The sequence below is a fragment of the Tachyglossus aculeatus genome, chromosome X5, assembly GCF_015852505.1.
Source record: "Tachyglossus aculeatus isolate mTacAcu1 chromosome X5, mTacAcu1.pri, whole genome shotgun sequence".
NCBI lineage: Eukaryota > Metazoa > Chordata > Mammalia > Monotremata > Tachyglossidae > Tachyglossus > Tachyglossus aculeatus.
The window spans coordinates 9,103,318-9,130,474 of record NC_052097.1 but is presented as its reverse complement, the minus strand read 5'-3'; the positions used below and the strand labels follow the sequence as shown (position 1 = coordinate 9,130,474).

Genomic DNA, 27,157 nt, shown 5'->3' with positions numbered 1-27,157 from the left:
CCCAGTGTGGGTAAGGGACTGTGTCCAGCCTGATCAACTTGTACTACCCCAGTACTTAGAACAATCCTTGGCACATAGTAAGCGCTTAACGAGTACCATAGTTATTATTATTATATATCTGGATATATCTATTATTTATTTATTTATATTAATGTTTGTCTCCTCCTTTAGACCGTGAGCTCACTGTGGGTAGGAATGTATCTGTTGTTATATTGTACTCTCTCAAGAGCTTAGTACAGTGCTTCGCACACCATAAGTGCCCAATAAATACAGTTGAATTAATTAATTCATGCTGCTTAGGCTCTTCATTTCTCACAAGTTCAAGGGCCGGGGCAGCTCACTTCTCCTATTATCCCACACTTCCGGTTGTCAGCTGTAAAATGGAAAGTACTACCGCAAAAGTTTAAAGACGCTGGACTGCCGGGCACTCTGGGATTATAAAAGTCAGTACTGTTCCATTCTAAAATAGGCAGACTCTGCAGAAGTTTCCCTTCGTCTGGTATCCAGTATCATCGGGCCATTCCCAACTCCTTAAATTGTTTTTAGGGGGATTTTATGTAATGGAAAATCAAAATATTCTATATGCACAGTTTTTCATAATTCTTTGGAAAAAGCCTAAGAATACTACTGTCCACATGGAAAATCCTCACACCAGCCTGAGGTGTGGTCCAGTGGTAAGAGCTTTGAGCTTCTAGTTCCAGCTCAACCACTGGCTGGATAATTATAATGATAACAGTGTTTATTATCATTATTATTGTTGCATCTCTTAAGTACTTACAATGCGTCAAGCACTGAACTAAGCATTGAGGAAGCTACAAGGTGATCAGATCAGACAGTTCCTGTTCCACATGGGGCTCACGGATTAAGTCAGAGGGAGAACCAGGTATTGGATCCCCATTTTATGGTTGAGGAAACTGAGTCACTCAGAAGTTAAAAGTGACTAGCCCAAGGACACAGAGCAGACAAGTGGCAGAGCTGGGATTAGAAATCAGGCCCTCAGATTCCAAGGCCTGTGCTCTTTCCATTAGACCACACTGCTTCCCATGCTGGATGACCTAGGGTGAGTCATTTCACGCCTCTGAGCCTCAGTTTCCTTTCTATAAAGGGAAAATAATAAAACCTGCCTTCCCCTACCTCAGAGGGATGTTATGAGGGGAAAAATGAGTTAAGTATTGTGAAAGCAACTTTGGAACAAAATTGCAATAATAATAATGATGATATTACCACTCCTACTAATAATAATGTGTGCTTAATATAATAATAATAATGGCATTTGTTAAGCACTTACTATGTGCAAAGCACAGTTCTAAATACAGGGGAGGATACAAGGTGATCAGGTTGTCCCATGTGGGCCTCACAGTCATAATCCCCATTTTAAAGATGAGGTAACCGAGGCACAGAGAAGCTAAGCGACTTGCCCAAAGTCACACAGCTGACAAGCGGCAGAGCCGGGATTAGAACCCATGACCTCTGACTCCCAAGCCCGGGTTCTTTCCACTGAGCCATGCTGCTTCTCTAAATAGATAAATAGAACTGTAGATACAGACACATCACTAATAGAATAAGTAGAGTAATAAATCTGTACAAATATACACAAGTGCTATGGGGCGGGAAAGGGGGTAGAGCAGAGGGGGGTCGATGGGGAGGGGAGGGGAAGCAGAGGAAAAGGGGGGCTCGGTGTGGGAGGGCCTCCTGGAGAAGCAGTGTGGCATAGTGGAAAGAGCCTGGCCTTGGAAGTCAGAGGATGTGAGTTCTAATTCCGCCTCCACCACTTGTCTGCTGTGTGACCTTGGGCAAGCCACCTCACTTCTCTGGGCCTCAGTTCCCTCATCTGTAAAATGGGGATTAAAAGTGTGAACCCCACCTGGGACAACCTGATTACCTTGTATCTATCGACCCCAGCATTTAGAACAGTGCTTGGCACATAGTAAGAGCTTAAGAAACGTCATCATCATTATTATTATAGTAAGCCCTTAACAAATACCATTAAAGAAGCAGCGTGGCTCAATAGAAAGAGCCCAGGCTTGGGAGTCGGAGGTCATGGGTTTTAATCCCCGCTCAGCCACTTGTCAGCTGTGTGACTTTGGGCAAGTCACTTCGCTTCTCTGTGCCTCAGTTCCCTCATCTGTAAAATGGGAATTGAGATTGAGCGCCCCACGTGGGATAACCTGATTACCTTGGATTGAACCCAGAGCTTAGAACAGTGTTTGGCACATAGTAAGTGCTTAAGAGATGTCATTAGTCTCATCATTATTATCACGGTAAGTGCTTGAGAAGCAGCGTGGCTCAGTGGAAAGAGCACGGGCTTGGGAGTCAGAGGTCATGGGTTCTAATCCCTGCTCAGCCACTTGTCAGCTGTGTGACTTTGGGCAAGTCACTTCGCTTCTCTGTGCCTCAGTTCCCTCATCTGTAAAATGGGAAATGAGATTGAGTGCCCCACGTGGGACAACCTGATTACCTTGGATCGACCCCAGCGCTTAGAACAGTGCTTGGCACATAGTAAGTGCTTAAGAGATGTCATTATTCTCATCATTATGATCACGGTAAGTGCTTGAGAAGCAGCGTGGCTCAGTGGAAAGAGCACGGGCTTGGGAGTCAGAGGTCATGGGTTCTATTCCCGGCTCTGCCACACGTCTGCTGTGTGACCTTGGGCAAGTCACCTAACTGCTCTCAGCCTCAGTGACCTCATCTGTAAAATGGGGATGAAGACTGTGAGCCCCCCGTGGGACAACCTGATCACCTTGTATACCTCCCCGGCGCTTAGAACAGTGCTTGGCACACAGTAAGTGCTTAACAAATGCCATTATTATTATTATTAAATACCATTATTATCCGTGTTTAGACCAGTGCTGGGCACATAGTAAGGGCTTACCAAATACGATTATGATGATGATTATTATTATTAAATACCATTATTACCCGTGTTTAGAACAGTGCTGGGCACATAGTAATGGCTTAACAAATACGATTATGATGATGATGATGATGATTATTAAATACCATTATTACCCCTGTTTAGAACAGTGCTGGGCACATAGTAAGGGCTTACCAAATACGATTATGATGATGATGATTATTATTAAATACCATTATTACCCGTGTTTAGAACAGTGCTGGGCACATAGTAATGGCTTACCAAATACGATTATGATGATGATGATGATTATTATTAAATACCATTATTACCCGTGTTTAGAACAGTGCTGGGCACATAGTAATGGCTTAACAAATACGATTATGATGATGATGATGATGATGATTATTATTATTAAATACCATTATTACCCGTGTTTAGAACAGTGCTGGGCACATAGTAAGGGCTTACCAAATACGATGATTATTATCCGAGCGCTTGGGAAGTACACCTGAGCAATGGAGAGGGACAGTCGTTGCCCCCCGTCCCCCGATCCCGGGGTTTTGGGGGTGGGCCGGGCCGGGCGGGTGACGCCGGAGGAGGAGGAGGAGGAGGAGGAGGAGGAGGAGAGGAGGAGGAGGGCCGGAGGGCCGGGCGGCCTGCGGGGCAATGATCGCATTCGGGCTGCTGCGCCCAGCGCTCCGCTCGCTCAGCCGGCCCGAGGCCCACACCAGCGACCACATCAGTGCCCGTGCCAGCCCAGTGCCAGCCCAGTGCCAGCCCAGCGCCCTGCCCAGCCCAGCCCAACCAAGTGCCAGACCAGCCCAGCGCCCAGCCCAGCCCAGAGGCCAGCCTAGCGCCCAGCCCAGTGCCCAGTCCAGACCAACGGCCAGCCCAAAGCCCAGCCCAGCGCCCAGCCTAGCGCCCAGACGAGTGCCCAGCCCAGCCCAGCGACCAGCCCAGCGACCAGCCCAGCGCCCAGTGCCCAGTCCAGACCAACGGCCAGCCCAGAGCCCAGCCCAGCGCCCAGCCCAGCCCAGCGACCAGCCTAGCGCCCAGCCCAGTGCCCAGACCAGCCCAGCACCCAGCCCAGCGCCCAGCCTAGCGCCCAGCCCAGCGCCCAGTCCAGACCAACGGCCAGCCCAGAGCCCAGAGCCCAGCCCAGCCTAGCGTCCAGCCCAGTGCCCAGTCCAGACCAACGGCCAGCCCAGAGCCCAGAGCCCAGCCCAGTGCCCAGATCAGCCCAGCGACCAGCCTAGGGCCCAGCCTAGTGCCCAGCCCAGTGCCCAGCCCAGTGCCCAGCCCAGCCCAGCGCCCAGCCCAGCGCCCAGCCCAGTGCCCAGCGCAGCCCAGCGGGCAGCCCAGTGGGCAGGCGGGCGGGCCCGGGCCCGATGGGCACGCTGGGCCGGGTGGGCCCCGGGGGTTACCTGTGCCTGTCCATGAGCGGGGGCGCTCCGTGGGGCTTCAGGCTGCAGGGCGGCCAGGACCAGCAGCGGACCCTCCAAGTCGCCAAGGTAGGACGGTCGGTTATGTTGCCAACTTGTACTGCCCAACCGCTTAGTACAGTGCTCTGTACACAGTCAATAAATACGATTGATTGATTGACTGACGGTGCCCAACGGGGCGGGGGGCAGGGGGCTGTTTAGTGTGGCACTGCCCTCTCCCAAGCGCTTAGTATAACGCTCTGCACGCAGGAAGCGCTCAGTAAATACGCTGGAAGGAAGGAATGAGTGAATGGATTCGCTCCGGGCGGGAGGATCGACTTTTCCCCGGGATAAACTCGTCGTGGGCAGGGATTAGCACTCTTTACGGTTGCATTGTCCTCTCCCAAGCGCTTAGTACGGTGCTCTGAGCGCAGGGAGCGCTCAATAAATGCGGTGGCATGACTACGCTTCGGATGGGATCCACTTTTCCCCCGGGATAAACTTGTCGTGGGCAGGGGATGGGTCTGTTTACTGTTACATTGTGCTCTCCCAAGCGCTTAGTACTGTGCTCTGCGCGCAGGGAACGCTCAATAAATGCGGTGGCAGGATTACGTTTCGGATGGGATCCACTTTTCCCCCGAGATAAACTCGTCGTGGGCAGGGGATGGGTCTGTTTGTTGTCGTATTGTGCTCTCCCAAGCGCTTAGTACAGTGCTCCGCACGCAGGGAGCGCTCAATAAATGCGGTGGCATGATTACGCTTCGGATGGGATCCACTTTTCCCCCGGGATAAACTTGTCGTGGTCAGGGGATGGGGCTGTTTATTGTTACATTGTGCTCTCCCAAGCGCTTAGTACAGTGCTCTGCGCGCAGGGAGCGCTCAATAAATACGTTGAATGAACACTGTCCGGCCGGAGGATCGGCTTTTCCCCCGGGATAAACTTGTCGTGGGCAGGGGATGGGTCTGTTTATTGTCGTATTGTGCTCTCCCAAGCGCTCAGTACAGTGCTCAGCACGCAGGGAGCGCTCAATAAATACGTTGAATGAATACTCTCCGGCCGGAGGATCGACTTTTCCCCCGGGATAAACTTGTCGTGGGCAGGGAATGTGTCTGTTTATTGTCGTATTGTCCTCTCCCAAGCGCTTAGTACAGTGCTCTGCACGCAGGGAGCGCTCAATAAATGGGTTGAATGAATACTGTCAGGCCGGAGGATCGACTTTTCCCCTGTATACGCTCGTCGTGAGCAGGGAATGTGACTGTTTGTTTTATTGTCCTCTCCCAAGCGCTTAGTACAGTGTTCTGCACGCAGGAAGCGCTCAATAAATACGCCTGAAGGAGTGAATGAATACGCTCCGGCCGGAGGATCGACTTTTCCCCGGAATAAACTCGTCGAGGGCAGGGATTATCACTCTTCACGGTTGCATTGTCCTCTCCCAGCTGTCTAATAATAATGATGACACTTATTAAGCGCTTACTATGTGCAAAGCACTGTTCTAAACGCTGGGGAGGTTACAAGGCGATCAGGTTGTCCCACCGGGGGCTCACAGTCTTCATCCCCATTTTACAGACGAGGGAACTGAGGCCCAGAGAAGTGAAGTGACTTACCCAGGATCCACTTTCCCCCCGGAAACGCTTGTCGTGGGCAAGGGATGGGTCTGTTTATTGTTACATTGTGCTCTCCCAAGCGCTTAGTACAGTGCTCTGCACGCAGGAAGCGCTCAATAAATACGCTGGAAAGAATGAATGAGTGAATGAATACGCTCCGGCCGGAGGATCGACTTCTCCCCGGGATAAACTCGTCATGGACAAGGATTATCACCCTTTATGTGATAACTGCCCTCTCCCAAGCGTTTAGTACAGTGCTCTGCACATAGTGAGCGCTCCATAACTTGTGGCAGTGCGGGCTCTCGGGCGCTGAAGTTCCCCCGGAGGGATGGAGAGGGGAGGAGAGGAAAAGAGGGAAAACTGGCAAAACCTCGCTTGCTTTAGGACCACGATTTTTAGGAGAATTTAAGCAAAACGTGGCTTAGTGGAAAGAGAGCGGGCTTGGGAGCAGAGGTCGTGGGTTCTAATCCCGACTCCGCCGCTTGTCAGCTTTGTGACCTTGGGCAAGAAATATAACTCAAGGCCCTACTGAGAGCTTACCTCCTCCAGGAGGCCTTCCCAGACTGAGCCCCTTCCTTCCTCTCCCCCTCGTCCCCCTCTCCATCCCCCCATCTTACCTCCTTCCCTTCCCCACAGCACCTGTATATATGTATATATGTTTGTACATATCTATTACTCTACTTATTTATTTTACTTGTCCATATCTATTCTATTTATTTTATTTTGTTAGTATGTTTGGTTTTGTTCTCTGTTTCCCCCTTCTAGACTGTGAGCCCACTGTTGGGTAGGGACTGTCTCTATATGTTGCCAATTTGAACTTCCCAAGCGCTTAGTACAGTGCTCTGCACACAGTAAATGCTCAATAAATTTGATTGATTGATTGATTGATTGATTGATTAACTTCTCTGGGCCTCATCTGTAACAATAATAATGATGGTATTTGTTAAGTGCTTACTATGTGGGAAGCACTATTCTAAGTGCTGGCGGGGAATACAAGGTGATCAGTTTGTCCCACATAATAATAATAATGGCATTTATCAAGCGCTTACTATGTGCAAAGCACTGTTCTAAGCACTGGGGAGGTTACAAGGTGATCAGGTTGTCCCACGGGGGGCTCACAGCCTTAATCCCCATTTTACAGATGAGGTAACTGAGGCCCAGAGAAGTGAAGTGACTTGCCCAGAGTCACACGGCTGACAGTTGGCAGAGCTGGGATTTGAACCCATGACCTCTGACTCCGAAGCCCGTGCCCTTTCCACTGAGCCACGCTGCTTCTCTAGCCATGGGGCTCACAGTCTTAATCCCCAGTTTACAGATGAGGTAACTGAGGCCCAGAGAAGTGAAGTGGCTTGCCCAAAGTCACCCAGCTAAGCGGCGGAGCTGGGATTAGAACCCATGACCTCTGACTCCCAAACCCGGGCTCTTCCCACTGAGCCACGCTGCTTCTCTAAAAGGCTTCTGTAAAATGGGGATTCAGACAGTGAGCCCCACATGGCACAACCTGATCACCTTGTATCAACCCCAGAGTTTAGAACAGTGCTTCTCACATAGTAAGCGCCTAACAGGTACCATCACCATCATCATCAAAAGCCGTTCGGTGGTTTGGGCCTCATGTCTGTGTCCTCTTTGACCCCGGAGGGGGCCAGGGGATGGTTCCACGCCCCCCCTTCCCTCCTGCTGCTATTTTGGGCCTCTGGGAGAGGGATATTCAGCGGCCGAGTGCTCGCCCAAGGACCAACTTTGGGCAGGCCATTTCTGGGCCTCTGAAAATCGGCCAATGCCGAGTCACCGACTCATCCGTTGACCTCCTTGAACGTCTGCGAGAAGTTCAGGGATTAAAACGGCAGCTACAGTTGACCGAAAATTGGTCGAAAATTTTAAGAGAGGGGGGCACTCAAGCTTTTAATTCCAGCACCCCCTTTTAAAAAATGCTTTGCGGTCGTGGCAGCATCTTTTACTTTCGTTTAGATGTCGCGGAGAACTTGAACGCTTTATTCGTTCTTGGGGTAATGAGACTGCTTTTCGTCTACCGGTATTCTCTAATAGTGTCCTCTCCCAATTGTTTTTTGCACGCAGTTAAGCGCTCAGTAAATTCGATTGATAATAATAATCAAGCCTGAAATTAGATGGGGCTTGACTTTAGCGGCTCAGTGTCTTGTTTAACTAGGAGAGAAAAAAAAATTATTCCGTTGTTTTTAACGCATTGTTTTTAAATAAGAACTCAGGCTGTGCTTGAATAGATGGCATGGTGAATATTTTTTTTTTTGCTTTTGTTTTTGATCATTTGCAAGTTTCTTAAAGGGGTGGGGGCAGATCCTTTCACCTTTTCACTCTTATTTACCTCTGTTACTTTGCAAGGAAATTCTTTAAAAAAAGAATGGTAGAATCCTGCCCCCTAGTGAACGTTTCCAAACCCCGTGACGACGGGCAGAAGACAATCAAATAATACTAACGACGATAATAATAATAGTAATAATGGTATTTGTTAAGCTCTTACTATGTGCCAAGCACTGTTCTAAACGCTGGAGTAGTTACAAGGTAATCAGGTTGTCCCACGTGGGGCTCACAGTCTTAATCCCCATTTGACAGAGGAGGTAACTGAGGCACAGAGAAGTTATGTGGCTTGCCCAAGGCCGCACAGCAGATGAGTGGCGGAGTGGGGATTAGAACCCACGTCCTCTGAGTCGCAAGCCCGGGCTCTTTCCACTAAGCCACACTACTTCTGTAGAGAAGGAACGAGTTTCGGTTTCGTCTTTTTGCCCAGTATTCAAGTATCTCAAACTTTAGTGCAGTTTTCACCCAGTTGCAGTTGGGTGTTGGTCTCTGGCAACGGACCCGGTTGCCAGTAGTGTGTCGGAATTAACTGACAGCTGTCAGTCAGTTGGGGGAGATTGCTGGCTAGCTGATGGGAGTCCATTCAGGGGGGAGACTGCCATACCGTCTGGAGTCTGTCTAGAAAGTTAACCGCTATTTCTTGGTGCTAATTTCAACCAAAGGTCGGGCCCTGAAAGGGGATGGAGATTGAAGTGTCCAAACAGGGGTCCCCCAAAAGGCAAAGGACTATAGGTCAGAAAAAGTTAGATGCGATGGATGGATGGTGCTCCCTTGTTCACCCGAACAGGCCCCGGCTACTAGATTGGGTTTCTCTCAGCAGGATGCTAACGGGTATCCAAAAGGCCAAATAATTCCTCTGTCCTACTAAGTGTCCCTGGGCAAGTCACTTCACCTTCCTATGCTTCGATTTCCTCATCTGTAAAATGGGGATGGCAAGGAGAAACAGAGAAGTAGCGAAGCATCATGGTGTAGTGGCTACAGCAAGGGTTTAGGAATCAGAAGGTCATGGGTCAAGTACAGTGCTCTGCACATAGTAAGCGCTCAATAAATACGATTGATGATGATGGGTTTTAGTCCTGGCTCTGCCACCGTGGGTAAGTCACTTTATTTATCTGTGCCTCAGTTACCTCATCTGTAAAATGGGGATTGAGACTGTGAGCCTCACGTGGGACAGGGACTGTCCAACTTGATTTGCTTATATCCGCCCCAGCGCTTATAGGGACTGTCTCTATATGTTGCCAACTTGTACTTCCCAAGCACTTAGTACAGTGCTCTGCACACAGTATGCGCTCAATAAATATGATTGAATGAATGAATGGCACAAAGTGCTTAATAAATACCATCATTATTATTATTATCACTACTATTACTACTAATGCTTGCCTTTCCTTGCCTCATAGTTCCCAGAGCCAGGATAAGTGTGGCCAATGTGATGGTGGTGTTTTGGTTTTTTTTTTCTGAGAGAATAATCTGATGATGATTTCTTCCGATCTATTTTCTGAATGACCTATTGCTCAGTTGCAATTCCCCACTCCTTAGATTTGAAAATTTACACTCACCAGGGCAAATGTTCAGTTTAAAAATCAAACTGCCTCAATACCAGACTTCATCTCCTTCGTGGGAAGGGAGATGGAGATTTTGCTCATTCTTCCCCAGGTGGACTGAAGAAAATCTGAGTCAGGTCCTGTAGGAATCTCCGATTTTCCAGAAATGAGGTGTTCTCAAGGTGGTGCTTTAATCAGGAGGGAGGAAGTGGGGAGGTGAGAAATGAGTAGGGTTAGTAGGTGGAGGGAGAAATTAGGAGATCCGCCAAACTCTCATAAGGATAGAAAAAGAATCCAGCTAGCAGCAGAGGGGAGAGACATCTAGATGAGTCTGGAGAAAGCAGACTCAGTCGAGTCCTGTACCATCAGGGACATTCCAGGTCTCCCATCATCTTTTGCACAAATTAGAAAAATCCCTGTGGGCAGATCTAGGTTAAAGCCTTTCAAAAACCGTCCCCCATAAACCAAGAGGCTTTTCTTCTTCTTTGAGTTTCCAAACTATTCAGCTGTCTGTCTCTCTCTCCTTCCTTAAAGGATAAAAGCCTGAGTCAAAACAGCAAGAAAATCGCTATTGTCATATTGAGCACTTGCTGTGTGCAGAGCACTGCGCTAAGAACTCGGGAGAAACAAAACTATCCAATTTAGGTAGGACCAGACATTGATGGGTACAGAGCTAGAAAAGGAGTTTTCTTCTGCTGATCTGGGCTGTACTGAGTTAAAAACATCGTTTCCCAGAACTACGTCCAAATTCCAAATCATTTGGGAAGCCCCCATTCCCCAGATTCATACCCAAATAACTTCTTGTAACGGGGCAGCCGAGCCCTGTTGGGTCTTGTAAAAGAAACAAAGAGTTTTTAAAAATGAAAAGCGGTGTGACCTTCCAGCTATTTTCTGGACTTTTAAAAAAATTGTAAGGTTTTTTTATATGTGATGGAGCTTGTATTTGATAGAAAGTGAAACCGTGTCTAATGTAGAATCAGGTGACAGACCTCACCAAAATATAAGTGGAAGAGCTCCTTAAGATGAGGAACAGATTTTCAGAGTTTACAGTGTTTGTCTCAAGCCCTAGGGCTGATTTACCTAAGAAAAATCACAAATATAAAATCCCATCGTGTATGCAGTTGCTCCGATAAAGTTATGTCAGCACTTTCATTTTAAAACTCTCTTTTCACAGGCACATTTCACTTGGCTGTGGACGTGTTTGCTCTTGGATGGGCTATTGGCAATACGTCTTCTCTAAATCCCTTTGAAAGTGTTTAATTGAAAAGAGTGGGAAAACAGAGTTTGTGCTTTGAAAAGATTTTTTTTGCTCCACTCGTTCTTTGAATAAAACACTCAAATTAGCTGGGATTTTTTTTCAAAGGGAAAAAGAAAAAAAGTCAGCCCTTCTATCCATCCTGCTTTCAAGACTTTTAAAATAATAAATTGAAATTTGGGGGAAAATACAGATTAATACCTTCACTGGGAATGAATGGGACTCACCACAGACTCTCTCCTTTGGCTTTACTGAGTCTCTTTGCATGGCAGAGTGGATGGAGCACGAGCTTGGGAGTCGGAAGGTCATGCATGTATGTATATATCTGTAATTATTTATACATATTAATATGTAGTCCCCTCTAGAGTAAAAGCTCACTGTGGGCAGGGAATGTGTTTGTTGTCTGTTGTTTGTACTCTCCCAAGTGCTTAATATAGTACTTTGCACACAGTCAGTGCTCAAATACGATTGAATGAATGAATACAATAGGCGCTCTGCACACAATAAGCGCTCAATAAATACAATGGACTGACTACAATACAACAAAGCTGATGGATGTGATTCCTGCCCGCAAAGAGTTTACAGTGTACAGGAGGCGACATATCAAAATAGATTGCAGATAGGGGAAATAGTAGAATATAAGGATATCTACATAAATACAGTGGGGCTAGGGTGAGTTTCAAAGTGCTTAAGGTACCTTTTAGACTGTGAGCCCACTGTTGGGTAGGGACTGTCTCTATATGTTGCCAACTTGTACTTCCCAAGCGCTTAGTACAGTGCTCTGCACACAGTAAGCGCTCAATAAATACGATGGATTGATTACACAGCCAAGTGCATATTCGATGCGGAGGAAAGGAAGGTTAGGGGAAAGAAGGGCTTAATCTGGGAAGACCTCTTGGAAGAGATAATAATAATTATGGTATTTGTTAAGCGCTTACTATGTGCCAAGCACCGTATTAAGCGCTGGAGTGTATGCAAGCAACTCGGGTTGGACACAGTCCCCGTCCCACATGGGGCTCACAGTCTCAATCCTCATTTTACAGATGTGGTAAATGAGGCACAGAGAAGTGCCTGTTCACTTGTTTTGATGTCTGTCTCCCCCCTTCTAGACTGTAAGCCCTGTGTGGGCAGGGGTTGTCTCTCTTTATGGCTGACTTGTACTTTCCAAGCACTTAGTACAGTGCTCTGCGCACAGTAAGCACTCAATAAATACGATTGATTGAATGAATGAATGAAGTAAATTGCCTAGGGTCACATAGCAGACAGGTGGTGGAGCCGGGATCAGAACCCACATCTTCTAACTCCCAAGCCCGGGCTCTTGCCCCTAGGCCATGCTGCTTCTCAGCTGCCTTCTAACATTTGGCTCTTTGTTGGAGGTGTCCTCTAACAATAGTCGACAAGCTCATTTGGAGTCTGAATCTCCAAGGACCCGTCCTAATATTTAATGCTAGCCTGGCATCGAGCAAGAATAATCCTCACAGGCAAAATAAATATGTTTGGAGTCACGTTCCTAGATTGGGAGCCACCCAAGGGACAGGGACCCTGTCTCATTCCCACCTCTGTAGTTTCTCCCAGTGCTTAGCATGCTGCTCTGCAAACAGGAAGCCCTTAATAAATATTATTACTACTCTGTGCAGCTAGTCCTACCCCTTAGTGCACCCCAAGAATGCACCCATCTGGTTTACAGGTTAAACTTTGGGCCTTTCTGTCCCCACTCGGAGACACCCCTTGTGCTAATACATTATAAAGTATTTGTGCCAGTGGGGTCTACCCTCCAAAAGTTAATGAGAAACCAATCGACGGTATTTACTGGGCACTTCCTCTGAGCAGAGCATGGTACCGAGAGCTTGGGAGAGTTTATTAGTTAGTACACTCGATCTTATCTCTTAAGAAGCTCCTGTTTTGCTCTACTTCTCCTCCAGAAGAGAGTATTATGACAGGCATTTATAAAGAACAGTGTGGCCTTCAAGAAAGCAGTGTGTTCTGTGTCTGTGTGCCTCTGTAACTGCCTAGATGTGTGTTTAAGCGTGTGGAGTCTTGCATTTGCGTCTGTGTGTAGGAGGGTCGGGTACCTGTGTCTCTGTGTGTGTGTATGCTGAGTTTAGCCTTACCATCCTTTTCTGTATTGGTGGAGTGAGAAACAGAAAGTGCTTTGCCTCTTTTCCCTGTCACTGCCACCCTTTCTTTGCCACTCAGCTTGCAAGGAAGATTCATGGAGCGGAGGATGGTGAGGGCCAGGATAGGGGCAAGCTGTGGGGGGGGTGGCGGAGGGATTTGCATGGGAAGCATTTTGTTGGATTACGAATGTGCCCGGGAATCCTATCAAATCTACCAATCTCTAGTAGAAGGGACTGAACTACGACCCAACAATCCCCTATGATTGATTGATATTGCTTGGCATATGATGCAGTCTGACACCAGAGGGAAGGGAAAGAGCCACAGAATCCATGGTAGTGGGAGAGAAGTGTCCCAGGGGAATCTGGGGGAGAAGCAGGAAAGTTGAAGAGCAAGCCAGTCCCCACCACCCTCCTATTACTCTGCAAAGTTGCTCCTGTTTGGTTCTCACTCAAGTACAACAGAAGTACTAGATGTGTTCCCTGCCATCAGGAGCTTACACTCTAATGACTCTGTGGAGTTTTCCATCTAGACACACAGATGTTATGACGAAAGAAACCAGTAGTATCTCTCCTTCTTTGAAGGCCTGCCCCACCTTCAAATCAATCAAACAACCAATTATTTTTACTGAGCATTAACCGTGTGCAGCATACGTAACTAAGCTCTTGGGAGAATACAAATATAGCAGGGTCTGTAGACCCGTTTCCTGCCCACAGTGAGATTACAGTAACATCTCCTCCAAGAGGCCTTCCTTGACAAAGTCCTCATTTTCCCTAATCCCTCTCCCTTCTGCATTGTCTTTGTACCCTTGAAGAAATTGATATTCACCACCCCTCCACACACCCCCAGCCCCCAGCTCTGCAACACTTAGGTACATTTCTGTAATTTAAAAAAAAAAATCTGTTTTCCCCTGTAGACTGTAAGCTCCTTGTGGGCAAGGGATCATAACTACCAACTCAGTTGTACTGAATTCTCCAAAGCACTTGGTATAGTGCTCTGCCCAGAGTAAGTGCTCAATAAATGTCATTGATTTTTTTATGATATTTGTTAAGTACATAGTCCCTGTCCCACATGGGGCTCACAGTATTTATCTCCATTTTACAGATGAGGCAACTGAGATACAGAAAAGTGAATTGACTCGCCCAAGGTCTCACAGCAGACAAGTGGTGGAGCTGGCATTAGAACCCATGTTCTTCAGACCCCCAGGGCCCATGCTTTACCCATTAGACCACACTGCTTCTCATTGATTGATTGGTTAAATAGATTAATCTATTTGGGAGGAAGCAGAATCTACAAGGGCAAGCCACAACTGAAAGACAAAATGCCACTGGTTTTTATTTGATTTAAAACAAGATTCTGAAGTGAGTATCAAATGATCCTTTTGTTAAAGTGAAGGATTAGGATTCATATGGTGTCATCTCTCTGGCATGTAGCAATTTTCTGAGACTGAACTATTAAGAATTATAATAATTATGGCATTAAGCACTTACTACGTGCTAAGTGCCGGGGGAGATGCAGGATTATCAGGCCGGACATAGTCCTTAGGCCATCCAAGGGTCAGAGTCTGTCTCATCCCCATTTTACAGATGAGGAAGTTGAGGTTTACAGAGATTAAAGTACTTGCCTAAGGTCACAAAGCAGGCCAGTGGGGAAGCTGGGACTCAAATCTCAGTTTCCTTTTCCCGTTCTATTTTTTTTTTTCACTAGGCCACACTGCTTCTCCAAGGGACTATATTTCTTTCAGCTCTACTGGGTTCAGTGGAGGAAATTACAGTCAACCCTCAAATCATTTTCAACACAACTAACTCCTAAAACTGAATCTTATCAATCAATAAATTGTATTTATTGAGCACTTACTATGTGCAGAGCACTGTACTAGCTGCTTGGAAGAGTACAATATAAAAGAGCTGGTAGACACGTTCCCTGCCCACGGTGAGCTGACTGCCTAGAGGGGGAGGCAGACATTGATATAAATTAACAAATTATGGATAGGTACATAAGTGCTGTGGGGCTGAGGGAGGGGTGAATAAAGGGTGCAAATCCAATTGCAAGGATGCTGTAGAAGGGAGTGGGAGAAGTGGAGATGAGGGAAGATGTGACAGACTGAATATGAGGATTGCATGAGAGAGATGAGTCAAGAATAACACCAAGGTTATGAAATTGTGAGACAGGAAGGAGGGTAGTGCTGTCTACAGTGACAGGAAAGTCAGAGGGAGGACAGGACATCTTAAACGGAGCACTTTTATAAATGGGGGACAGGTTCTTGAACCAAGGTCAGACACCTGATTGTTACTATTACCAATATTATTGTGTGTTCAGTTAGAGATGAGTATCTTAATTTAGTTTTATTGAATCTAGAGTGTATGCTTCTTGTGGGCAGGGAGCACATCTACCGACTCTGTTTTACTGTACTCTCCCAAGCACTGTGCCCATAGTAAGTGCTCAATCAATACCTCTAATTGATTTTTTTTTAAATGGTATTTGTTAAGCCCTTACTACGCGCCAGGCCCAGTTCTAAGCACTGGTATAGATACCAGCTAATCAGGTTGGACACAGTCCCTGTCCCACATTCATTCATTCATTCAATCATATTTATTGAGCGCTTACTGTGTGCAGAGCACTGTACTAAGCGCTTGGGAAGTACAAGTTGGCAACAAATAGAGACGGTCCCTATCCAACAACGGGCTCACAGTCTAGAAGGAGGAGACAGACAACAAAACAAAACATATTAGCAAAATAAAATACATAGAATGGTAAATATGTACAAGTAAAATAAATAGAGTAATAAATCTGTACAAACATATATACAGGTGCTGTAGGGAGGGGAAAGAGGCAGGGCGGGGGGGATGGGGAGGGGGAGAGGAAGGAGGGGGCTCAGTCTGGGAAGGCCTCATGGAGGAGGTGAGCTCTCAGTAGGGCTTTGAAGGGAGGAAGAGAGCTAACTTGGCGGATGTGTGGAGGGAGGGCATTCCAGGTCATGGGGAGGATGTGGGCCAGGGGTCAATGGTGGGACAGGCGAGAACAAGGCACAGTGAGGAGGTTAGTGGCAGAGGAGCGGAGGGTGTGGGCTGGGCTGTAGAAGGAAAGAAGGGAGGTGAGGTAGGAGGGGGTGAAGGGATGGACAGCCTTGAAGCCGAGAGTGAGGAGGTTTTGCCTGGTGTATAGGTTGACTGGTAGCCACTGGAGATTTTTGAGGAGGGGAGTAACATGCCCAGAGCGTTTCTGCACAAAGCTGATCTGGGCAGCAGCGTGAAGTATAGACTGAAGTGGGGAGAGACAGGAGGATGGGAGATCAGAGAGGAGGCTGATGCAGTAATCCAGTTGGGATAGGATGAGGGATTGAACCACCAGGATAGCAGTTTGGATGGAGAGGAAAGGGCGGATCTTGGCGAAGTTGCAGAGGTGAGACAGGCAGGTTTTGATGACGGATTGGATGTGAGGGGTGAACGAGAGAGCGGAGTCTAGGATGACACCAAGGTTGCGGGCTTGTGAGACGGGAAGGATGGTAGTGCCGTCAACAGTGACGGGAAAGTCAGGGAGAGGGCAGGGTTTGGGAGGGAAGATAAGGAGTTCAGTCTTGGACATATTGAGTTTTAGGTGGCGGGCAGACATCCAGATGGAGATGTCTTGAAGGCCGGAGGAGACACGAGCCTGAAGGGAGGGAGAGAGAGCAGGGGCAGAGATGTAGATTTGGGTGTCATCAGCGTAGAGATGATAGCTGAAGTCGTGGGAGCGAATGAGTTCACCAAGGGAATGAGTGTAGATAGAGAACAGAAGGGGACCAAGAACTGACCCTTGAGGAACCCCTACAGTAAGGGGATGGGAGGGGGAGGAGGAGCCCGCAAAAGAGACTGAGAATGAACGGCCGGAGAGATAAGAGGAGAACCAGGAGAGGACAGAGTCTGTGAAGCCAAGGTTGGATAGCATGTTGAGGAGAAGGGGGTGGGCCACAGTGTCGAAGGCAGCTGAGAGGTCAAGGAGGATTAGGATAGAGTAGGAGCCGTTGGATTTGGCAAGCAGGTGGTCACTCACTGGTGTCCTTTGAGAGGGCAGTTTCGGTTTAATGTAGGGGACGGAAGCCAGATTGGAGGGGGTCGAGGAGAGAGTTGGCTTTGAGGAATTCGAGACAGCGGGTGTAGATGACTCGTTCAAGGAGTTTGGAAAGGAATGGTAGGAGGGAGATAGGGTGATAACTACAAGGGGAGGTGAGGTCAAGAGAGGGTTTTTTTAGGATGGGGAGACGTGGGCGTGTTTGAAGACAGAGGGGAAGGAACCAGTGGAGAGTGAGCAGTTGAAGAAGGAAGTTGAGGGACGGGGCGAGAGATTTCATAAGATGAGAAGGAATGGGGTCAGAAGCACAGGTGGCCGGAGTAGCACTTGAGAGGAGGGAGGAGATCTCATCTGAGGATACTGCTGGGAAGGATGGGAGAGTAGCAGAGAGGGTTGAGAGGAGGGGATTTGGAGAAGGGGGAGGAGTGACTTTGGGGAGTTCAGACCTGATGGAGTTAATTTTACTAATGAAGTAGGAGGCCAGATCGTTGGGGGTGAGGGAAGGAAGAAGGGGAGGAACAGGGGGCCTGAGAAGGGAGTTAAATGTATGGAAGAGCTGACAGGGATGATGGGCATGGGTGTCAGTAAGGGAGGAGAAATAGTTTTGTCTGGCAGAGGAGAGGGCAGAGTTAAGGCAGGAAAGGATAAACTTGGCGGCTCACAGTCTTAATCCCTGTTTGATGAGGTAACTGAAGCACAGAGAAGTTAAGTGATTTGCTCAAGGTGACACAGCAAGCAAATGGTGGAGTCGAGATTAGAACTCAGGTCCTCTGGCTCCCAGGCCCGTGCTCTATCCATTAGGTCATGCTGCTTCTCTGACTGAGTCAGAGAGGTTCCATGCTAGGGCAGCCAACTTCACTGGAAGTAAAAATGGACCTGACTCCAAGAAGGAGCACTGGGTTATAATCCCGACTCTGCCACGTGTCTACTGTGTGACCTTGGGCAAATCACTTTACTTCTCTATGCCTCAGTTCCCTCATCTGCAAAATGGGGATTCAATACTTGTTCTCCCTCCTGCTTAGAGTGCGAGGCCAATGTGGGACAGGGACCGACTTGATTAATTTGTATTTACTGCAGCACTTAGAACATTGCTTGACACATATGAAGTGCTTAATAAATACCATAATTACCAATTATCATTCCATCTGGCCATACCTGGACACCAGGAAATCCTCTTTATCTCTACTTCCTTCTGCTCTGTCCCCTCCTCCCTCTTTAAATTGAGCACTTTCCCTGTCAACGCCCCCCCCAGCATTACTTCCTAGCTTTGAAAATGTTTCCACCATTACCATGCCTCCCCCGCTCTCCCCCAACCCTCTGGAACCAGAGTCATAAAGGAGGCTAGTATTGCAAAGTCAAAACCATATGTTGTAAAATTCAAATGGTTCAAATTTATCTTCATAACTCCCAACCCTTAAGTCAAGAGCTATCTGTATGCTGGCTCTCTCTCTCATCTGGCATTTTCCTCAGAACTAAAACAGAGTGAAGACAGGACCTCTAGTTTTCTTACGCTTTACAAGGGTCTCTTAAGATGCCTAGCTTTCCACCATAAACGGGAAATCTGATTTCTTCTTTGGTGGAAAGCAGTCTTTGGAGATGCCCAAAGAAAGGGAAAGATGTCCCTGCAGCCTCTTCTTAAGAAAGTAGATAGAGAGGAGGTGGAATTTGCCCAGGACTGCAGGTTTTCCTGAAAGAGCAAAGGACATTCCCAGTTATTTTATGAATTTGGATTGTGAACTCAGCTGTACCAGGATGTTGCTTGTTAAGATCTGGACTCCAAGGAGGTTCAGGTTGTTCTGTTCCTCCCCGGAACTGGTGTGAATGGTATTTTTTGACTCAGCCATTTCACAAAATTTTGACATATATAGGCACCAATGTAAACTTTCTTTTAATTCCCTGTATTCAAAACCATTGGCATTAAACTCATGTGATTTTTTAAAATCAGTAAATCAAGGGTATTTACTGAGTGCTTACTCTGTACTGAGCACTGTACTAACTGCAGGGGAAAGTACTATAATAATAATCATAATAATAATTGTAGTATTTGGTAAGCACTTTGCGTCTAGCACTGTTCTAAGTGCTGGGGAAGATAAAAGATCATCAAGACTAAGTCCCTGTCCCACACAGGGCTCACAATCTAATCAGGAAGGAGAACAGATATTGAATCCCCATTTTACAGATGAGGTAACTGAGGCACAGAAAAGTTAAGTGACTTGCCCATGGTCACAGAGTAGACACAGGACGTAGGCAGGATTAGAACCCAGGTCCTCTGACTCCCAGACCATACTCTTTCGACTAGGCCATGCTTCTTCTCCTCTGAATATTCTCTATAGAAAATATATTCTCTACTTGAACCTTTAATAAAAGGGGAAATGAATAATGAGTTACAGTCATTTTCACCTAAAATAAAAAAAAAGGAGGAAATGAGTTCTTCCTAAGTAAATATCAAGATGTCTGAATCAGAGTACCCTTAAGAAACCTGATCTTCTTTTGGAGAATTCTTTTTAAATTCAAGAATTAGAGTCAAGGGTATTGCCTGTCTTTTCCCCTACTATTTCTTTTCGTCCTTCCTTCCCCATGACAACACGCTGCAAGCTACTGCTGCTAACACTCCCCGCCATGTATCTGTTCTTAAATTATGAAGCTTGCTGGGAGCTCTCTGTCCAGAACTCATCAGCACCTGGACAGCCCCACTAAAGATAATACTAATAACCGAGGTATCTGTTAAGCGTTTACGAAGAGCCAGTCACTGTACTAAGCGCTGGGGTGGATACGAGGAAATAGGGTTGGACACAGTCCCTGTCCCACATGGGGCTCACAGTCTCAATCCCCACTTTACAGATGAGGTAACTGAGGCACAGAAAAGTGAAGTGACTTGCCCAAGGTCACACAGCAGAGGAGTGGTGGAGCTGGGATTACAACCCATGACCTTCTGACTCTCAGGCCTGCGTTTTGTCCACGAGGACATGCTGCTTCACATGGAATACGTGTGGTACCTGACTCACATGGAGCCCCAGAGTTACACAGACAGGATCCTTCCATAGTACCCTGGCATTTAATTAATCAATCAATCAATCAATCGTATTTATTGAGCGCTTACTATGTGCAGAGCACTGTACTAAGCGCTTGGGAAGTACAAATTGGCAACACATAGAGACAGTCCCTACCCAACAGTTTCTAATTACTTCAGAAACACTAGCCTAGGCAGTTCAAATGTTGAAAAAAAAAAAGACAAACCACCAAAACATATGGAAATCATCTGAACCGAGAAGGAATCTTTTCAAGTGTCTGAAAACAAGAAAGAAAATTAAAATATCATTGGTGATTCTAGTGCCCAGAAATCTCCCTTCAACAGTTGGGTAGACAATGTGCCAGAATCAGTAGTGAAGACTAATGCCCTTTTCACTCCCCTCCCCACGCCTCTTTTCAATCAATCAATCAATCAATCATATTTATTGAGTGCTTACTGTGTGCACAGCACTGTACCAAGCGCTTGGGAAGTACAAGTTGGCAACATATAGAGACAGTCCCTACCCAACAGTGGGCTCACAGTCTAAAAGGGCGATTAGAAAGTGGGATTACCATACATGGCTTCTTGTTTTAAGCAATTACCCATAAAGTCCCTGGAAGTGTTGGCTTTCCAAACAGAGAAGGGAAATTACTTTTAGGTCCCGCTTAAAAATACAGGCTGAAGGTGGATGGAAATAAAAACTTAGAAAAAGAAGGTAAAACCGAGAAATGTCAACTATCTGTGAAGGGAAAGACCCACAGTTCACGCCTTTCCCTCCGCATAGAATGCCCTCCTTCAAACCACATCCCTCCTCACCTTTAAAGTCCTCCTATAAAAAGCCACCTCCTCCAAGAGGCAAACCCTGACTAAAACAAATATCTTTCGATCGGCCTCTTGGCACTCATGTTTATAATTTTTTTAATTGCTTATTTTTGCTTTAATCATTTATATCGATGTTCTTCTTCATTTGCCTATTTCAACAGAGTTGGGAGAAGTGTTCCCTGCCCACAATGAGTTTACAGTCTAGAGGGGGAGACAGGCATTAATATAAATAATTTATAATACATCATTTATAGATACATACATAAATTCTATAGGGTCAAGCGTGGGGTGGGCAAATATCAAATGCCCAAAGGTCACAGACCCAAGTGCATAGATGATGCATTATTCCCACTAAGGTATAAACTACTTGAGGACAAAAACTTCTGTAATGTATTCCCAAGTGCCTAGGATAGTGCCCTGCAAACAGTAGGTGCTCCTTAAATGCTGTTGATAATGACGGTGAGGATGGAAGAAGAGCCTACCTGTTAACCTCTTAGCCGGTTCTGCCCTTCGTCTGCTGTGTGACCTTGGGCAAGTCGTTTCACTGCTCTGGCTCTCAGTTAACTCATCTGCAAAATGGGGATTAAGACTGTGAGCCCCATGTAGGACAGGGACTGCGTTCAACCCAATTTACTTGTATCCACCCCCAGAGTTTAGTACAGTGCCTGGCACACAGTAAGCACTTAAAAAATACCACAATTATTATTATCATCATCAAGTCCTCCTTGACTGGTCTTGCTTTGTGTGGCTCTGAAACAGGGCATTCACTGAAAACAGCAGTGTTCCATACTGGAATTTTGTGGGTCACTTGTTTGGATTTCTCCCAAACTGCAATTGGCTGGCCTGGGAAAAACAACCATTTGCACCAGAAAATTCCCTTCGAAGCTAAAATTAGTCCTGCAGTGACCGGTTCACTTCAGCCTGAAAGAGTGCCTCTAAATGTCGCTCAGTAAAGCCTTTTGGGACAAACTCTGGATCAAGTACCATTTGGTGTCTTCCACTTCTGAAATTTTATTAGATGAGGATTAATTCCCAAATCCCAGGAATCAATCAATCAATGATACTTACTGAGCGCTTGCTGTGTGCAGAACACTGTACTAAGCACTTGGGAGAGTACAAGAGAGTTGGTAGATAAGTTCCCTGCCCACAAGGAGCTTACAGTCTAGATGGAGACAGACATTAAGATACATAAATACTTTATGGAAATGTTTATAAGTGTGGCGGGGCTGTGTGGGGGGTGAATGTTAAGTGCTTAAAGGTTACAGATCTAAGTGCATCATGGATGCAGAAGGGAGTGAGAGTAGGGGAAAAGAGAGCTTAGTTGGGGAAGGCCTCTTGGGAGAGATGTGATTTTAGTAAGGCTTTGAAGGTGTGGGAGAGTGGTGGTCTGTTGGCTATGAAGAGGGGAGGGGGTTCCAGGCCAGAGGCAAGATGTGGGTGAGGGGTCAGCAGCTAGATGAGATTGAGGTCCAGTGCATAAATTGGTGTTAGAAGAGCGAAATATGTGGCCTGGGCTGTAGAAGGAAACCACGAGGTAAGGTAGGAGCGGGTGAACTGATTGAATGCTTCAACTAATCAATCAAAGGTATTTATTGAGCACTTATTGCGTGCAAAGCACTGTACTAAATGCTTGGGAGAGAACTATAAAACAGAATTGGTAGACATGTTCCCTACCCAGAGAGGGAACCGTAGGGATGGAATGAACGACATTGCTGTTTAATCGAAGTTCTTCTTCTTTTCCCTTTCCTGAGCTCCAAAGCATCCTCTTGGAGGAGGGATGGAAACTTGCAAGGGGAAATTGAGTCATTTGAGATTTCCTGGCCAGAGATATCCATCTTGAGGCAGACAGATCTCTCTAGGTGGAGGAAAGATGTATCAGTCTCCTTCCTAAACTTGACTTTAAAGGTCAATAAGATTCATGGTTGGATCCTTCCTCCTGTTTTATGGTTAATTACATAGATTCTGTGAGAAAGGGGGATCTAGTATAAAGAGGAGTCCCAGGAGACAAAGGTCTTAGTCCTAGCTCTGCCACTTCTCTGCTTTGTGACCTTAGGCAAGTGACTTTTCTCTGTACCTCTGTTACCTCTTCTGTAAAGTGGGGATTAACTACTCTCTCTCAAATTGTGAGCCCCAAATGGTCCAGGGACTGGAGTTCAATCTGTTTATATTGTATCTACACCAGCATTTAGTAAAGGTCTTCCAACATAGTCAGTGCTTAACAGATATCACAGTTACTATTATTATTATTGGTGCTGTTTGAATCAAAGAAGTCGGAATGAAAACTTGGGTGGTCAGCAAGTAACTCCCTCGTTACTGATTAGTCTTACCCTCAGTGATGGCCACCTATCTTCCCCAACAGATTGTAAACTCTTTGAGCACCAGGATCACCTGTTTTGCTTCTGTTGTTCTCTTCCAAGCACTTAGTAAAGTGCTGTGCACTCAGGAAGTGCTCAATGATAATAATAATAATGGTATTTGTTAAGCGCTTGCTATGTGCCAGCGCTTAACAAATACCATTCCTCTCCCCCTCGTCCCCCTCTCCATCCCCCCACCTTACCTCCTTCCCTTCCCCACAGCACCTGTATATATGTATATATGTTTGTACATATTTATTACTCTATTTATTTATTTTACTTGTACATATCTATTCTATTTATTTCATTTTGTTAGTATGTTTGGTTTTGTCTCCCCCTTTTAGACTGTGAGCCCACTGTTGGGTAGGGACTGTCTCTATATGTTGCCAATTTGTACTTCCCAAGAGCTTAGTACAGTGCTCTGCACACAGTAAGCGCTCAATAAATACGATTGATGATGATGATGATGTGCCAGGCACTGCACTAAACCCTGGGCTGGACACAAGCAAATCAGGTTGGAAACAGTCCTTGTCCCATGTGGGGCTGTACTAAGCACTTGGGAGAGTACAATTTGATACTGTAACAGACACAGTCGCTGTCCACAATGAGCTTACAATCTAGTCCATGAGTATCATTTGTGTTTTCTGATGGGCCTGGGGAACTCTCTGATTGACAGCTGCTGCACGGGGTATCGACAATCCCCTTTCTGCACTCAAGTTATGGGACTGGGCACAGAGTAGTGGTAGAGTCCCAGGCTGTAGCCTGTCGCTCAAGTGATTTGGGTGGGTTTGGAAGCCAGACGAGTGAGGTGTACTCTTGTCTGCACAACCCGATTCCTACTAAATCCTAATTTCAACAAATTTTTATATTAAATACAGACCTTCTTCTACTTATTAGGCTGGCTTTACCCCCTGCAGATTAGCGTAAAAATGAAAGACATTTCCAACAAAAGGAGTCTTCTGAAAAATGATGCCTTCCCTGTGCAGTCAGGGCCATTGGCCTCCTCTGTCAATCGTCCCACAGTCCCTTTTCAGCCACTTCCCGAACAAAGCCACACCTGCTGGAGAGCATTTGGGAGAAGAGAAGCTCTCTGGGCTTTTCAGCCTACTGTCATTTGGGCCCTGAAAATGCTCTGAGGAAAAAGAATGGGGCAGATAATTCTCCGCCTTCAGGCCTCCTTCCCTAATTCACTTGGCCACAGGTCCCCAGGGAGGTTGGCTGAGTCACCTTTGAGTCTGAAATAGAAAGCAGGTCTTTGCGTGAGCCCTATATGGGTGCCCTCCGAGTTTGGATGCTGAAGCCCAGAGGACCAAGAGAAGTCCACTTGAAAAGGAAAAGTTTCACTAAGGAAAAGTCTGTTTTCCCACATGTGCTTGGCTGGGGATGATTCGGAGGTCTGACTGTGCTAGAATCCCATTTTTTTACTTGAAGATACATGGCCGGACTGTGCTAACAATGCAGTTGTCTCTGAGAGCTCACCTCCTCCAGGAGGCCTTCCCAGACTGAGCCCCCTTTTTCCTCTCCTCCTCCCCATCCCCCCCGCCCTACCTCCTTCCCCTCCCCACAGCACTTGTATATATTTATACAGATTTCTTTGTCTATTTATTTTACTTCTACATATTTACTATTCTATTTATTTTGTTAATGATGTGCATATAGCTATAATTCTATTTGTTCTGACGATTTTGACACCTGTCTACGTGTTTTGTTGTCTGTCTCCCCCTTCTAGACTGTGAGCCCGTTGTTGGGTAGGGGCCGTCTCTATATGTTGCCGACTTGTACTTCCCAAGCGTTTAGTACAGTAAGCACTCAATAAATACGAATGAATGAATGAATGAATGAATGGGGTGGTTTTTCCTTTCCTCTGACCACTGCCAAATCAATGAACCCAGAGAGTCAGGGGCTCAGTCTTTTCTACGGCTTTCCTAAAGGAGGTTTTGCTTTGAGTCTCAGGTTTCTTCCCTTCAGAGACACACATGGTTCTGCTTGGCAGTGAGGCAGTATCTCTCTGCAGGCTCCTCCACGTGCCAATTTGGATGTGACTTTCTCTTGTCTTCATCCTGACCTCCCTGGCTAATGAGCCATTTGAGCATCAAATATTTTCTCCGGGTCACTTCCTTCTCCTCGGGACTGGGGGTGCGAGGACATAGCAATAGCATTATGAAGCCAGGGTGACATATAGGAGACGGCAAAGGAAATTACTGAGACTTCTATTTCCTTGTTTGTTACCTTTTTTGCTCTTGAGCTTACTTCTGACCTTGGCCCAACAAATGCCCTTAGCTCGGATCTAAAGGGAGAGTCTTCCATTTTTGCAGGAGCAATTCTTTCATCTTCCTAAATTTAAACTGCAGTGAAACACTCCTTTAACTTTATACGGGGGAAGGGGTAAATTATGTGTTCTTAGTTCTCTTCGGACGTGACTTTTTCTCATCTCTATTCTGACCTCCCTGTATAGTGAGCCATTTGAGCATCAAATACTTTCTTCATCCATTCGTAAGCTAAACACAGAAGAACTAACGTCCATAGTCACAGAAAAGAGGAGAAATACTCCAGGTTGTTTATAATCAGGGTTTTTGTTTAGCCAGTGGAATTGGCGATATGGTTGCATGGTTATGCAAAGTTAGCCTTTATAAACAATAATGAGGATTCTTGCACTCACAAAATATTTCTGTATTTCCTCCTCAAGAGAGCCAGCTCTCGATGACCCCTGTTATCCTGTGTGGATCATAACAGTTCCCTTTCTCTTCTGTCCCTTCCTCCTTTTGCCTGACATAGGGGGGTTTGGGTGCTTTTCAGCACCTCTATTTCTTATTCCAGGATGGTAGGGAAAGGGAAGAGGTGAAGCACAATCCAGCCTGTATTACCTTTAATTAACAGCTCTGGCAAAGAGGATGCTGGGCATTACTGGGCAAAAGGAAGCATCTGGGCAATCAGTGGGTTGCATTTCTTCGTATCATTTCAGACCCCTGTTCCTGGAAACCCAAAGTGGCAGTTCTATTTGTTTTGCTAGTTTTATGATACTCGTTAAGCGCTTACTATGTGGCAAACACCGTACTAAGTGCTGGAGTAAGTACAAGTCAGGCTGGACACAGTCCCTGTCCTGCATGGGGCTAACAGTCTTAAGTGGCAGCGCAAGTATTAAATCCCCATTTTACAATTGAGGAAACTGAGGCACTGAGAAGTGAAGCGACTTGCCCAAGATCACACAGCTAGCAACTGGCAGAGCAATTGGTGGGATTAGAACCCAGGACCTCTGATTCTCAGGCCCATGTTCCTGCCACTAGGCCACCCTGCTTCTCCAAAGTCAATAGTCCATACCCCGAGAGGCTGGTTAGCTTGGAGGAAAGGAGTCTGTCTGGCTCCCTTCTCCCCCTCCCCGGGCCACCAGAGAGAGTTCGGTGCATACAGCCTTCTGGGATTCTCAGTAGTTTTCATTTCCCCTTTTGCCTTGGGGGCACCTTGTCCAAGTAAGATGGGGAGAGGGGAAAGAGGCGAGAATGTATCACACCAACTGTGGTATTTGTGAGGTAATAATAACAACTATTATGGTACTTGTTAAGTGCTTACTATGTGCCAAGCACTTTTCTAAATACTGGGGTAGATACAAGTTAGTTAAGTTGGACCCAGTCCCTGTCCCATAAAGGGTTCACACTCTTAATCCCCATTTTACAGATGTTATAACCAAGGCACAGAAAAGTGAGATGACTTGCCCAAGAGCACAAAACAGCTGTGTGGTGGAGCTGGTATTAGAATCCAGATCCTTCTGATTCCCAGGCCCATGATGTAGCCG

The 27,157-nt window shown here is 46.4% G+C and overlaps 1 protein-coding gene across 1 annotated transcript in view; it reads left to right on the top strand.

Moving 5' to 3' along the window:
• Positions 1 to 4,212: 4,212 nt before the first annotated feature.
• Positions 4,213 to 27,157, top strand: part of SYNPO2 (synaptopodin 2) — a 165,173-nt gene continuing 142,228 nt past the window's right edge. Inside the window, exon 1 of the mRNA XM_038769145.1 lies at positions 4,213 to 4,368. Within this exon, the coding sequence (XP_038625073.1) occupies positions 4,246 to 4,368 (123 nt within the window). The 5' untranslated portion in view covers positions 4,213 to 4,245. The remainder of the gene's footprint in view (positions 4,369 to 27,157) is intronic.